This window comes from Furipterus horrens, unplaced genomic scaffold (genome assembly GCF_987537825.1).
Source record: "Furipterus horrens unplaced genomic scaffold, mFurHor1.1.pri manual_scaffold_4, whole genome shotgun sequence".
In the NCBI taxonomy this organism is placed as follows: domain Eukaryota; kingdom Metazoa; phylum Chordata; class Mammalia; order Chiroptera; family Furipteridae; genus Furipterus; species Furipterus horrens.
Genome location: NW_028327174.1, coordinates 39,484,439 through 39,500,816, shown reverse-complemented (window position 1 = coordinate 39,500,816; position 16,378 = coordinate 39,484,439). Strand labels below are relative to the sequence as shown.

General features: G+C 40.0%; 1 protein-coding gene across 4 annotated transcripts in view; it reads left to right on the top strand.

The window, feature by feature from the left end:
• The window catches only part of DENND5B (DENN domain containing 5B), a 170,637-nt gene extending 163,276 nt beyond the window's left edge, over positions 1-7,361 (top strand). For all 4 annotated transcript variants that reach the window (XM_090272984.1, XM_090272983.1, XM_090272986.1 and 1 more), the window contains 2 exons: positions 507-681; positions 2,698-7,361. In XM_090272984.1, coding sequence (XP_090129110.1) covers positions 507-681; positions 2,698-2,881 — 359 coding nt within the window. In that variant the 3' untranslated portion in view covers positions 2,882-7,361. The remainder of the gene's footprint in view (positions 1-506; positions 682-2,697) is intronic.
• The last annotated feature ends 9,017 nt before the right edge of the window (positions 7,362-16,378 follow it).

Genomic DNA, 16,378 nt, shown 5'->3' with positions numbered 1-16,378 from the left:
CTTCTAGAATGCCTAGGATATTGCTCCTGCTTCTGATATGTGTACACATCCCTCTTTCCCAGATTTGCGGATTCAGTTTCATTTCAAAGACTCTGTTGCAAAGTGTTATCCTGCCATTTTGTATCTGGAACTATGTCAGTGGGCTGCTGTGGCTTTGCTACTTGATTCCTACAAGGTTCCAGTCTTAACAGAGGAGTCTATTTTTATTTTTCTTCTTTTTTGCCAATTTTCATTTCTTAAAGCTATTCAAAAGAGAGTAAACTTTTTCCAACCTTCTAAAATGCAGTCTAGATTAGAAAATAAATTCCCGGGAACATATTATTCCACCGTGAAACATGGACCTCTGGAATTCATCGTGAAACCAATGATAAAGTACTGATTTTGATATCAGGACTGGTGATAATGCAAAGCATCATTAGTGTGTTTCCAGAATCAACCTAGTGATTGATCTTTCAATTATGAAGTGTTGATGTATATATTGATGTGATTCTGACTTCCTTTCCCAGAGAGAGCGGTTGCTTATTTTGAAACCACTGACCAGATTCTAGACAACGAAGATGATGTCCTTATTCAGAAGTCATCCTGCAAAACCTTCTGCCACTATGTAAATGCTATTAATACTGCACCCAGGAACATTGGGAAGGACGGCAAATTCCAGATTTTAGTTTGCCTTGGAACACGGTATAAAGCCAGTTCTTGACTTTTGCTATCTTTGTTAACATGTTGAACAAGAGTCCAGAAAGGGTTAAACAAGATCATGCCTCTTCCAAAGGTCTCCGCTTTCATTAAGAGACTGCTGTTTATTGGGTACTTGCTATGTATTGGATAAAGCATTATGCTAAGTACTTTACATACATTATCTTATTGAATCCTCTTATTGTGCACCACCACCACTACTTGAAGTAGCAACCAGTGTCCTCATTGAATAGTTGAGAAAACAGAAAATAAATGAAGCACAGATTAAGTTAACAGATTTTCCAAGGTCACCCATCTAGAAAGAGGTGAAGCCAAGATTCATGCCCAGTCTCACACCCCAGCACAGGCTCTCAACCAGTGCAGTCTCCTGGTTCCAAAGACAGGTAACAGGTAGGTTTGTAGATTAGACACACCAACACATACACACATATATATACTATGTAGAGCTTGTATAGTGTATATACACCACCATATTAAATTTAACAACATTGCGAAATTGTTAATATAGTCTTCAATGTAAGACAATTTCCTACCCCTTTATTTCTTGAAAATAACAAATATGAGCTAATTCATTCATTCATTAACTTTAAAATGGCTCTCAGAATTGTAAGAAATGAAACACACAAACCTTTTCTTGTGCAATGTTTGTTTTCTTCTAAAGCCCCAGAGCCCCAAGGAGAGATGCAGGGTAGGCCAGTTACACCTGTCCTTGTCATGAAAGGCACATTGAGAGGTGCTCAGCAAGGACGTCTTAGGTACTTAATGACAGATAATCAATGTCAGAGTTTAATCAGGAAACACTGAAGACTGAGATTTTTGTCCTCCTAAAACTGGTTTATAGAACTAAGTTCTAAATTTCTTCTTAACAAAAGGGGCCCAATTTCAGCTGTACTCTTAAAGTTCCTTTTGAACATGATCTTTATCCCCTTTTATCTCTTTACTGTTCTGATTTATTAGGCCAAAGCAACCCCTCTTTTGGTTTATAAAATATACTTAATGCCCTGCTTTGATTTTGTTTCTTACCTTGTTATTTGTATAAGTTATTTTTTAAAAAGAAAACAAAGAAACGCCTAATCCCTACTATTTAATTCGGTCTTTCTTCCCAAAAGGTCAATCAATATACTTTGGCATGCCTGCCATAGATGTCTAAATAATACCTATGTAAAAAGGAAATACAGAATTACATTCTGCCTCTTTTTGGAAGTGGTAAAGATCAGAACAGAGAATTTCCCTCATGTGCGGAAATCCTCATGGCCAGTTTGTCCAGGCCTACTTTTAGAATCTTTCCCTGGCTGGTTTGGCTCAGTGGATTGAGCGTCGGCCTGCGAGCTAAGTGTCGCTGGTTCGATCTTCCAGTCAGGGCACATCAGAGAAGGAAAACTCTGACTCCAAAAAACCTCTGCTGCCTTGTGGCATACCTCTTCAGGGGAAAGGCTAAGGGAGTAAACCCGACAGAAAATCCGGAGCCGGAGTCCCTAAGGCGGTTTGACGTTGTAGTCAACACCGGCAACTCCTGCGGCGCACCTGAAGCCAAGCTGTATTGACTCTGTCTTTCCCTTGGGCCCTTCAGCTGCGAAGAGAGGGGGGGTCTGCTGCATGGGCAACAGCAGACCCTCCATATCACCCTGCCCAGGCTCTGTAGCTTCAGCTTCACTGGAGAGGACACTCCAGCGTCATCGCAAGATGTCGATTCAACACGGGAGGAGACAGATACCGTGTCACTCCCGAGTCGGACTGCACAGCCATTCTCGGCGGTGCAGATAGACTCTTAAGAAGCTACACCATCGTCTCTTGAGACGGACGGCTGCCGAACGAACTTTTAGAATCTGATGGGTTTTTCCATAAGCTTACACCATCTTCTTACTATACTTTTTTAACCAGTAAATCCCCAGATTCTTGACTTCAGTTTCCTCTCTGCTGAGGAAACCACACGCCTCCGCGCCTCCCCCGCGGGGCCAACCGCCAGCCGTGCTGAAGACCTGTTTCTGTTTGGGCCCGCAGGGACCGCCTGCTCCCACAGTGGATTCCGCTGTTAGCCGAGTGTCCTGCCATCACCCGAATGTATGAAGAGAGCGCCCTCCTGCGGGACCGCATGACTGTCAACTCCCTGATCCGCGTTCTGCAGACCATTCAGGACTTCACCATAGTCTTAGAAGGATCTCTCATCAAAGGAGTGGATGTGTAACCCAATGGGCTAGAAACTCTCAGTCCAGACCCTTTGCTCCTGAACCTTCCCCACCTGTGGACGGACTCGGACTTGTCTGACAAGGTAGTGAGTCACTGAAGGGGGCGATACACCATATCCCCCAATCTGAACAATCCTCACGCTATAGACAAGGCAAAATGCTGTATTATAGTTCATTTGAACCAGGAATTTAGTATAAATAGAGTATTTTCATGTGTTAGATGTGTGTAAATATGCTATCTTCTTTAAGAAATTATATTACTCTAATAAGATACTTTTCTTAGATTGAATATTCCTGTGATTTAAAATACGTAGCTTAAAAGCTTTGGGAGTTGGGGGGAAGAGTGGTGCTAGTCAGGAAGAAGCCAGTAAACATGTACATAGAGCGCAGCCCAGTCGGGCTTTTTTTCCTCCAGGTGTGACGAGGGAACCCAGAGTGCGTTGTCCTGTCGTAGCCCTCGTGCTGGTGTCTGGCCCTTCGTACTGTGAATGTAAACAGCTGTACCTACTGTACAGGAAGTCCTCACTCATATATTCTAAGTTGTAAATGGTTTCATTCATACGAATTGAGTCACTTTTTCAGTCTTTTGGGGAAAAAATTTTTTTTTATCAGCATAAGATGAAGATAGAATTCAAATACTTTAAATACTGAACCCCAGGAGCTTAACTTATCTGGAAAGAGAACACACAGAGCCCTGAGGAGAGTGTTAAATTGTGGGATTATAACTTCTTTACAGTTCGGAAAGATTAGCCCAGACTAACTTCATTCTTGGCATTTTTATTCTTGTTACTTGAGGTACTTTGGGCAGATGTGAATTTCAAAGTGTTGTCCTCATAGTCATAACAACTACAAGCAGCAGTTCGAGTCTGTACTTTTTATTTGGCCATCTAAACCCTGCAGTGGTCCCTCACCTCTGAAGGATAACCGTAAGCCCTGTCTTTGTTTGGTTACCAACACCCCCGCCCCTCTCCGGTGCCCATCCCCCTCTCAGGAAATGGAAGGAATTTCTGAGAAAGAAGAGGGCTCTGTGAGGCTTGGAATGTTTTTGTGAAAGTATTTGTTGACCAAGATAATGCAAATAACAGAAGAGGAGAGAAAGAATGAACCCTTTCTGGGTGTTGCAGGGCAAGCTTCATGTTCCTTTGTCAGAGGGGCAGTAACGTAGAGCACGCGGCCCCCAGAAGGTAAAGCCAGTGCAGCACAGATGGGCAAAATGCGAGCAAAACAGGCGGCAACAGTTTTAAAAGACCAAATGTTGTAACTTTCCAGTTTGGTATTTTATGAGGAAGTTAAATAAATGCGGTGTTTGCTGGTTCCCTTAAGTCTTCATCCTATAGTGAGTTCTGTAACTAGGCGTCTGCACATTGTTAGCAGTGAAATTGGCTTCCGCAGAGCTCAGGGTTCAGTCCCAGTTGTGGTCTCTCAGGACCCCTGTGCCGTCGGAGGGCCTTGGGCTTTAGCCAGCTGTGTTGTTTCGCTTACTCCCTGGAGGGAGAAACTAATGAAACAAGTGCCTCAGGCCCTTTAACTATCCAGGCAGGGCAGCCAAGGCACACCCCCTTTTGATGTGTGACTCAGTTCTGGAGCGGGAAAGGGAGGTTGAAGAATTCAGAAACCCATGGGAAGGGTTTAGGAAGGTGGTTCTGGGTGACGTGGGGGACCAGAGGTTTGTTTGCCAAGGCTACAGAGTGTCTGTAATGGTGTGCTTATTCAGGGACATGGGATTCTAGAACGGGAGGCATCAAGAACCTGTTCTACACCAGGCTCTTAACTGTGATTCAGGATCAGAAACCATAGAATGATCCAGTCCAGGGATTTGTTCTTATCACGTTTTCCATAAGGCCATGCTTCTGACACACTCCGGGCAACAGGGAGACAGTTTAGGTTAGATTGAGTCATCTAATCCAGGCTTTTCGTCTTATAGATGGGAACACACAAAGATTAAAGAGCGTTCAGACTCCCACAGCTGCTCAGCGACAGTGCAGGGTCCACAATTGGTTTTTTTGTTACGCTAGGCTGCGTGGGACTGACCGCGAAAGCACCATCGTAAATAGTTTTTCCACCCTCGGCTCCTTAATCATTCACCTACACAGATAGGAAATAAGGATTACTACTCCTGTCTCATAATCATTTATAAGGATTAATATTTATTTTAACATAGGGTTCACAAATTGTCGTAAAAACTGGGAGAAAGTTGGATTTGGGGGTCTGTGAACAAAACTGTTCCTTTAATAGGTAATGCCCACCAAGAGTTACATACCTGAAGTTTTACCCCACTTTGTGTGGTCGAGCTGTCACAGTGAAATGACCGATTTCAAGAGGAAGGGACACACCCTCTCCAATACTAGGCCCTTTGCAGTGGTCACCTTGGGAGCCCGTTTATCTTAGTCCAGTGATATGGCCAGCACTCCAGACATGTGAGTCCTGTAAGAACCACAATTTAAAGAAGTAAGATTTAGTTTTTATGTGGCTTATAACTGTCTCTGAGCCAATACCACATGACTCTGAGCAGGACAATAGCAGAATCCTCAGAATAGAAAATAGCCTTCCAAGCTGACTTTTGGAAGGACTGTATCTATTTAGAGGTACCTTTCTGTTATGTTTAATTTTAAAATTAGTATATTGCTTTATAATCACACCTCAAAGTTAAAGTAAATAAAATTTAATTTTGTAATTGACACTTTCCCCTCAAAACAAATTAAAAGTAATGGCTGGAACCATAATTATTATTTTTCAATAATAATTGCTTAAAAAGAACTTGTTTTAAAATTAAATTGCCAAAAATAGTACCTCTTGAAACATTTTTTTCCAGGTATTTTTCGAGTGTCCTGAAACTCCTAATCTCAGCCTTTGTGGCACAGTGGCATTGCACGGTGTGGATAGTGTGCGTGAGGCCCTCACGCTGTGCGCTTTCGGGGCTCATTAGTGCCTTAGAATTGCCTGAGGCACGGTGTCCAGTAGTATAAAAAGTGGCGTTCCAGGGGGTAGAAAACAGGCTACCAAGAGAAAAAGCCAGGGCTCCCAGCCCTCCTCATCCTCTTTCCCACTAGGAGCAAGAATTTGATCTAAGTAACCTAAAACCTGCAAAAGTTTACGATTTCCCTCTAAAAATCAGTTTAAATGTTTCACAGATTTTTGTACCTTTTGTAACCCTGTGGTATTTACTTTAACATGGCTTTTTAAAAAATTATTTTAATGAACTTCTGTCACACTCTATGAATGATATAGGAGAAATACTGAATTGCTTTATTTCCTTTTTGGCAATAAATCACTGTTGTATGTAAATGTAAGTGAAGGAGGGGTACAGACCGTACATAACAGTTGGTGTGTAATATATATTGACACCTCTAGATATTCTGAAACATGAGGCAACAGATGAGGACCTCAGATCCCCAGGGACATAGTTATTTGATAGCACCGGGAGTATAGCTCTTAATAATGAAATATCTCTCTGCTAAGAATTATGATTTTTCAGAAGATTTTTATTTTGAGAACTGTGAGTATTTTCTCTGTGAGGTTTACAGAAACTAGTCAATCCTTTTCACCATGTTGAAAGGACAATCTGAACCTTTGCTATTTATATTTCAGTATTAACACACCTTCATTGATTGAGAATGGAGTCTTCAGTTTCTCTTTTGTAAAGTGAATCCTATTTCCAAGTTATCTATGTCTTTTGAAATCCCTGCTTCTTATATTAAGTATTTATTAAGTTACCATTTAGCTTAATAGACAGAACCAAATAATAAACTATTAGGCCCCTTATTCCTATTAATAATAAATCTCTGGAATCGAACTGATTTCCAAGCTTTTTGAAGAGAGTATTAATGGAGTGTGCTCAAAAGAATCCAAGGAGAACCATCCTTTCAAATCTTACTAGAACTGATTGATCGTCCTCTAAGGACAAAACCAAGATTGACTCATGAAAGGTATCACATTGAGCAATTAATACCAGAGTGAAAAATATCATCAAAATATTTCTCCTCCTTTGAAAAAAATAATTCTCATTTGAAGGAATCCAGGGTATGCTTGGGTTATATGAGAAGGAATAATGCTTGATGCAATTACCTGAATTGATTATGTATGACTCCAGTCTTTATTCCAAACACCAAATCTTCTTGACAAAGAGGTATGTTAAGGAATTCCTGTTGTCAATCAACTGAAGGTGGTAAACAGATAGAAAAAAGTCCTGTATGTTACACTTGAACCATGTATAAATGTACCCTGTGTATCTTTTTAACAAATAAGCATTTCTTCATTTAAGTTATATTGTTTTTCTTTGTATTGTTAACAAAATGCATCAGAACTGGATTTTTTTTTTCTCATCTGAACATAATATAAAATTTAAAGAGTATTGTGATATCAAGCACTTTAGCATACATATCAGAGAAACTGACGTGGGTTTTTCAGGTTTTGGAGTACATTTAAATATGACTTTTCATGCTTTGTTCTTTACAATAAAACTGTGGGATTGATACTTTGTTTTGCTTCATTATTATAAAATCTTAATACTGACTGTTTAACTGCGCAAGTGAAGTCAGAAAGTAGAGAGAGAAAACCAAGACCATTAAGTAGTTAAAACACAGCCTGCTGGGCAACTGGTTATCCAGAATGGGTAGATACAGATATAAATTATAGATACAGGTATAGGTATAGATATAGAACTCCACCTCACATCATACAGAAAAATCAATTCTTAGTGGTTTAACCTAAATTTAAAAGGCAAAACAAAATGTTTATGAAAAAATATAGAATGTATTTATAAAATTGGGAAAGTGAAGGATTTTTTTTAAATAAGACACTCAAAAATAACTAACATTATAGTCCACAGTGAAAAGAGAAGGCAAAGATGCATTGATTATCTGCTGTGTGTTAAACATTGGTATGTGTGCTAAACATACCAATACATCAAATACCCACTCTTGTGGAATTTGTATTCTAATAGAGGAGTTACACAATGAACATGATAAATAAGTAACACATATAGTAGTTAGATAATAATAAGCAGAGGGTTTGAAGGTATAGTTGGGGCTGCTTGGGGCTGGACTGCAATTATAAATGTGTTAGAAAGGGAAAGTCTCACTGAAAGGAAGTTGTCTTGCCCTGGTCAGGTAGCTCAGTTGGTTGAAGTATTGTCCTGATATACCTGGTCAGAGCACATACAAGCAGCAACCAATGTATGCATGGACGAGTCAGTGGTTCGATATTTCTCTCCCCCGCCCCCCAAATTAATAAAAATTAAAAGTAAAAATGAAGGTGCCTTTAACTAAGATTGAAAAAAGTATAGGAGAAATAAGTTTGCAGGAGGAATATGAAGAGCTTTCAGACGTAAGTTTGGAATACCTGTTCTACATCCAAGTAGAGATGCTGAGTAGGGAATTGCACATATGATTGAGAGTTCAGAGGAGAACAGTGATCTATTTGTCTGGGTCCAATCAAGAGATAGAAACCAAAGCATTTTGAACAGGAGTACTCTAATATAAAGTATTGTGTATTAAGAGTTTTTCAGAGAAACAGAACCAATAGTATATATAAATATAGAGAGATTTATTTTAAGTAATTGACTCAATCAATTGTGGAGACTTAGTAATCCAAAATCCACATGGTAGGCAGGGTAGAGACCCAAAGAAGAGATGCAGTTCAAGTCCAAACACAATCTGCTAGCAGAGTTTCTTGCTTGGAGAAACTCAGTCTTTGCTTTATTAATGCCTTCTTCTACTGATTAGGTGAGGCCCACCCACATTATAGAGGGTAATCTGCTTTACTCAATGTTCACTGATGTAAATGTTGTTAACCTCATTTAAAAATAAAAAGAAACATCTTTACAAAAACATCCAGGAAAATGTTTGACCCAATATTTGGACACCATCGCCCAGCCAAGTGGACACATAAAATTAACCATCACAGCCCTGGCTGGTGTGGCTTAGTGGGTTGAGCACCAGCCTGCAGACCGAAAGGTTGCTGGTTTGATTCCCAGTCAGGGCACATGCCTGGGTTGTAGGCCAGGTCCCTGGCTGGGGATATGCGAGAGGCAACCAATCGATGTTTCTCTTGCACATCAATGTTTTTCTTTCTCGCTCTCTAAAATTAAATAAATAAAAAAATTTTTAAATAACCACCACAATTATTTAAAAAATAGGAATAATGGAGGATTTGCTAATAAGTGATAAAAAGAACAACAGACCGAAAAGAGTTCTCCCTCCGCCTTAGGGTGAGAGCCAGGCTTTATTAAAGCGCTCACAACAATGGCCAAGGATGGCAAGGAAGTTACACAGATGCTACACTGCTGGGACTTGTTTGGACTCCGCACTCTGGTCCTAGAGAAGCATTCTTGGGGTGGTACTCTACCCCAAAACTTGCTGGGAAGCCACTGGAGAGAATGCTAGGGAAGACGTCCATGGAGAGATGCTATACACCAGAAAAACCCACTGCAGAGCCACCCAAGAGGGTGCAGCGTGAGGGTAGTTGCTGAGGAGCCCAAGAGCTAGTAGTAGGCACTGCATGTTGCAGGATCCTGCGGAGGGGAGCAAGCTGAACCAGGAAGAGAAACCCTCCTCCAGTGTCTCTCCAGTGCACTCTACTGACAACTGTGCTAGCTGGCAAAGGAGAAATGTTTACAAGAGGGTCTATCTAGCTCTATGTCGCAGAGCAGGCAATCCAGGGTGGATCTGGAGCTGAGAGGGCGGTAAATTGATAACTTCCCAACAGGTTAGTTCCTTATATTCCATTAAGGAGGAAAATGGAGGAGAGGAGTAAGAAAATGCAGGAGGAAAAGAGAAGATAGAACAAATGTGTCCAAACTTTATGAGGCTGTGGTTTAGAGCAGACATTGTCTGCCATGTTCATTCAAACTTGGTCCAGATATATATAGTTTTCATCACTGCCTTTTAAAGTATTGACTTTAATAGAAATATTGATTAGATGCAGTTAATAAGGTTAGCAGGCTTTTGCTGTCTCAGGGAGAGAAGGCTGCAGTGGTAGCAATAAAGGTGGTGAAAAGTGTTGGTTTCTGGGTATATTTTGAAGCAAAAGCCAGATAGTTTCCTGATGGGTTGAATGTGAGGGATGAGTGGAAGAAGAATCAAGAATGACTCCAAGGATTTTGACCTGAACAACTGGAAAGCTGAAACTAGAATGTCTGTGAACAGAGATGAGCCGTGATGTGGGGAGAACAGGCTTTGGAGCTAGATCAGGAGTTCAGTTTTGGATGTGTTAAATTTTATGTATTGATTAGATATCCACGTGGAAATAGTGAAAAGGAAATTGTCTTAATCTGGATTTTGTGAGCAGACTTCAGATACAAATTTGGAAGTGGCAAACATTTATAGGTTGAATTTATTGTCCTAAAACTGGATGAGGATACAAAGGGAATGAGTTATTAAGTAATCTCCCAAAACAATTTTAATTTCACCTTATGGTTATGGCATGATTGTTGGACATTTAGATCTTTTCGCTGTTCTGAAAAATATTATAATGAGCAAACATCCTTGCTTTATGAGAAATTAATATTTATGTAAGTCAACAGCTCCATATGAGTCAACCTAATGTATTTGATAATTCTTTTGATACTTTATCCTGACTGGACTATAATTAAAATAGATTCCACAACCTAGATGGAGCAGTTACTCTCTGGACTGCAATACCTAAAAATAAATCCCTGTAGTTAGAGCTAGCATGTGGGCCAGATGTTCCCTGTACTCCAATATAACAATCCTGAGGCCTGTTATTTACTGATCCATAACTTGGATTCTTAAATGACCCCAAATTTCCCCTAGATTTCTCACATCCTATTTAAAAATAGCAGAGCTTCAAAATACATGAAACAAAAAATTGATGGAATCAATGAAAAATAGACAAATTCTTAATTATAGTAGGATATTTCAGCACCCCTTTCTCAATAATTGATAGAGTAAATAGACAAGAAATCAGTAGACACAGGGACTTGAACAACACAATTAACCAACTTGATGTAATTGATATTTATAGAATACTCTATCCAACAATAGCAGAATACAATTCTCTCCAAGTACACAAAGAATATTTACTGAGAATAGCCAAATTGGGGACCATAAAACAAGTCTTAACAGATTCAAATCATGCACAGCATGTTCTCTGGCCACAATGGAATTAAATTAGAAATCAATGAAATATATCTGAAAAATCTCCAATATTTGGAAATCAGTAATACACATGGGTCAAAAAATGAATCAAAAGTGAAAGGAAAGATTTTGAACTAAGTGTAAACAAAGCATATTAAAATTTGCAGAATGGCCTTGGCTGGTGTGGCTCAGTGACCAAAAAGGTCACTGGTTTGATTCCCAGTCTGGGCACATGCCTGGGTTGCAGGCCAGGTCCCCGGTTGGGGGCATTCAAGAGGCAACCAATTGATCTTTCTTGCTCCCTTCCCTCCCCTCTCTCTAGAAATAAAATATTTCAAAATAAATAAATCAGTAAAATTTGTGGAATTCATATAAACCAGATCTTAAATAGACATTAATAGCACTAAACCCCTAAGCTAGAAAAATGTTTTAAGCCCTTCCTGGGTAGCTCAGTTCATTAAAGTGTTGTCCCAATATGACAAGGTTGCGGTTCAATCTCTACTCAGGGCACATACAAGAATCAACCAAGGAATACCTAAATAAGGGGAACAACAAATCAGTGTCTCTCTCTCAAATCAGTTAATTAAAAAATTTGAAATTGTTTAAAAAAGAAAGAAGTCTCAAATCAATGATCTGTGCTTCTACCTTAAGAAACTAAAAGAAGGGAGACAGAAAATAATAAAGATTAGAGAAGAAATCAATGAAATAGAAAAAAAAAATTTAATGAAACCAGGTTCTTTGAGAAAGCAATAAAACTGATAAAACTCTAGCTAGAGAAAAAAGAGACAAGGCACAAATTGCCAACATTAGGAATCAGAGGTGACATAAATACACATCCTACAGATATTAAAAGGATAATATGAGAATATCATGAACAATTTGTTGGCAATAAACTTTACAACTTAGATGACATAAACTACCAAAGCTCACTTAAGGTAACAGCCCTGGCTGGGTAGCTCACTTGGTTGGAGCATTATCCTGTACACCAAAAGGGTTGTGGTTTACACCATCAGTCAGGGCACATACCTAGGTTGCCAGTTCAATCCCCAGTCAGAGTGTGTATGAGAGGCAAATTATCAATGTTTCTGTCTCACATCAATGTTTCTTTCTTTCTCTCTCCCCACCCCCCGTTCCTCTCTCCCTAAAATCAATCAACAGAGCTCAGATTGGTGTGGCTCAGTGGCTTGGCCATTGTCCCGCAAACTCAAAAGTTGCCAGTTTGATTCCCAGTCAGGGCACAATCTTGAATTGCAGGCCATGTCCCCAGGTGGCGGCATTCAGGAATTGATCTTTCTAAAAATAAATAAATATATTTAAAAAATGAAATAAAATTAATAAACATATCCTTGGGTGAGGATTTTTGTAAAAGAAGAAATACAGAACCTGAATAACTTATGTCTGTTACAGAAATTGAGCTTGTAGTTAACCTCACAAAGATAAATAAATAAACAAAGAAAGAAATAAGTAAAAACTCCAGGCTCAGATAACTTTACTGGTGAATCCTAGCAACAATTTAAGGAAGAAATAATAAAAATTCTATACAAACTCAAAACATTGATGAAGAACTAACTATATGTTAGTTTTTTAGGGCTGCCATAACAGTACCACATACTTCAAGGCTTAACAACATAAATTTATTTTCTCACAATTTTGGAGGCTAGAAGTCTGAGATCAAGGTGTCAGAGGGTTGGTTGCTTCTGAGGCCTCTCTCCTTGGCTTGTAGACGGCCACCTGCTCTCTGTCTTCACATGGCTGTCCCTCTGTACCTGTCTGTGTCCTAATTGCCTCTTCTTATATGGACCCCAGTCAGATTGGATTAGGACCCACCCTAATGACCTCATTTTACCTCAATTATTTCTTTAAAGATTTTATCTTCAGATATAGTGACATTCCAAGGTATCGGAGGATTAGGACCTCAACATCTGACTTCTGAGGGGATGCAATTCAGCCCATAACAAGGTAATACTTCCCAACTCATTCCTGAGTCTGCATTGCCCTGATTCCAGTACCAAACAAACCAGGCAAGAAAAATGCAGACCAACAATTCTCGTGAACATAGATACAAAATGCTTAACAAAATGCTATCAGTTCAAATCCAGTGATGAAAATATGTCATGACTACTTGGGGTTTATCAAGGAATGCAAAATTGGTTTAACATATTAAAAATCAAGCAATATAATTCACACTTACAGACTAAAAAATGAAAGCAAATAGATGCTCATCTCAATAGATGCAAAAAAAAAAAAAAAAAGGACAAATTCTAACATTTAATAATGTCTTAAAAAAAAAACAAAACACTCAGTAAACTTCCTTACGTCAGATATACTGTATTCATGGGTCAGTGATGAAATAAATGCCTGGTATGAAGAAACTAGGGAGAAAAAAAAATTTATATATATATATATATATATATATTTTTTTTTTTTTTTTTAGAGAGAGGAGGAGGGAGGGAGAGAAACATTGATATATGAGAGCTACATCAATTGATTGCCTCTCACACGCCCCCAACTGGGGACCTGGTCCGCAACCCAGGCATGTGTCCTGACCGGGAATCGATCCTACGACTTTTTGGTTCATAGGCCGGGGTTCAGTCTACTGAACCACACCAGCCAGGGCGGGAAAAAAATCTTTTCTTTACTCTTCTAGGTTCCTTGACTAGTTTAATAATCAAATTAACATAAAACAGATTAACAGGAGAAAAACAAACAATTATGTATGTGCAAGGGCCCCATAAGAATATGAGACCCACAATCAGTCTGGCAAGAAAAGCTTATATGCCATTCTGGCTAAGGAGGTAGGTAGGGCTTCAAAGCGAAGGAAGACAGTTCACAGGAAGATGGGAAGAGCAAATGTTTGATAAACAAATGTTTGCTGTGCCATGCAGAGAGAACAGTGTGACAGAGAGAGAACTTGGATCTCCAGGTCCTGCCTAGTCCCCCCAGTTCACCCACCCCACCTAGCCCTTACTCTGTAGATATCTCTGGTGATAGTTTTCTTCCTGGGATAGGCCAACTATCTAAATTCTTTTAGGTAGTTAAAGGGGAGGTAATAAGCTCATCCTCAGTCTTTTTGGGCTTCAATTGTCTTTTTAGCTCAAAATAGTCTGCATGCCAAAGTGGCATTTTCTGGTGAGACTTGTTCTGAACCCCTTCAAGACACATAGCTGCAGTCACAGTTATACACTCCTTCAAAGAAAGCCAACTTGCATTTCAGCTTCTAGGTTTGCACATGGCATGCTATTATGACTTTTAACTCCTCCCCTTAAAATCCTTTCCTGGCTGTGTCTATTAATCCTAAACTATTACATTATGATCCTACACAATCCTACCAAATCCCCCTTCCCCACTGAAAAACCTGTCTTAGACCTATCTTCAAAACCTCAGAAAATATCCAGACTTTGTCCTTTGTCCTCTGATAAGCTGCTAAGAATCCATCAGGGTAATGCTCCTTCTTACTGTGTAAGTAGATTGGTTTTTTTTAAAAAATTTATTGATTGAATTGAGAGAGAGAGATCGATATGTTGTTCCACTGATTTATGCATTCATTGGTTGATTCTTGTGCGTGCCCTGACCGGTGATCAAACCCACAACCTTGAAGTATCAGGACGACTCTCCAACCGACTAAGCAACCCAACCAGGGCCTAAACAGATTGTTTTGTTCATAATTCAGAAAGCCAGTATCAACAGTCTTGATCATTTATATTTCTTCTTCTTAATTATTTTAGTAATCTGCCCATTTCTTCATTTTAATGTGCATCTTTGTATTTTGAAAATATTCTTTAAGCTATTCTGTCTGATCTATACAGTTGTAAATATTTTCTCACTTTTGTTGTAATATTTGGTGTTTTTGTTGTTGTTACACAGAAATTTTTGGTTTTCAATTGTTTAAAGTCATTATCCATTCCTTAAAAAAAAGAAAAGAACAGCTTCTGGTGCTATACTGCCTGGGTTCAAATCTCTACTGCTTACTAGCTGAGGACCCTTGTTTATCACTTAACTTTCTGTGAACCCAGAATGTAAGCTCCATGAAAGGACGAATTTTTTGTTTTATTAACTGCTGTATCCCCAGTTCTGGAAACAGTGCTTGACACATAGTAATATGTATCAATACATATTTACTAAATGAATGAATCTTCAAAGCCAGAATAATGATCTTATTACATATCTTAGAGGGTTGTTACAAGAATTAAAGGGTCCTGGTAAATTGTAGTCCAGAACAAGTCTGGCACACAGTAAGAGCACAAGATATGTTAACCCGCCTTCTGCACCCCCTCAAAATCCTACCTCTTTGTGAAGTCTTCCCTGCTTGTCTTCCCTCCCACCCCACCTCCCAGTTAGTTAAGTCATGTCTTCTTTCCTCCTCCCTCTTCCCCTCCCATAGGATTTGCACCATTGTTCCCTCTTAGTCACACTGGTCACTTGAAGTTCTTAACCACGGGGCAGCTGAAAGCCTCTTTGAGAATCCAAGAAAAGCTATGAACACTCTCCCCAGAAAAACGAACCTATGCACATACACCCAAGCTCTAATGCGCAATTTCAGGGAGCTCACACAACCCTGACACTAAACTGACTTTTTAGATTCCTGAATTAAGTGGACATTCATGTCAAAGACTCCTCATTGTTTCCGACCAGCAAACCTCAACAAGTCACAGGAAATTCCTCGAGCAGATCTTTACTGCAAGGGTCAGAGACCAAACTGGGCTCCTCTGAGATGCAAATGGCTCTCTCGCTTTTGCTGAGAAGGACGTATATTGTTCTTCCCAGCTGCATTTGCAGAACCGACCCCCGATGGGGAAGGGCACCATGGGGGAACAAGACCCGGAACGAAGGGGGTTTCTAGTTGGAAGCGGGGGGCCCCAGGTGATTCTAAGGCCATTTATTAACTTCTGCAACCCTGCTAACCTCCATGCTTGTGAGTTACTGATCTCAGCCTCCCAGATGGTAATCAGCAAACCCTTAATACGTTGAGGACTCAGGTTCTGTCTTCTGCTGCAGGAGGGATAAAATGCGAGACTGTCCTACAGCCCTTTAGAGGCACGAGGGAGGCTGCCAGGATAAAGGTGAGGACCCCTGGGGCTGGCGACCAACTGTGTGACATCCCATAAACTCTGACCTCCCGAAGCCTCCGTTTTGCCTTAAGAATGAGACTAGCAGAATGGACCTTATAGTTTTGCTGTGAGAAAGTGAGGAAACATAAGTCGCTTACACAATAGTTTGCGCCTAGAAGCACCCAATAATTGCTAGCTGTTCTTTGTGAATATTAAATAACTTGGCGGAAGGACGTTGCCCGCTTACCAAGGCCAGCAGTGGGCCTGGAGTCTGCGAAGGGGAAAGAAAGGCAGGGTGCAGGGAGCTGGCGTGGGACGGAGCCTGCGGGGCTGCTCCCCTCCCCACCACCCA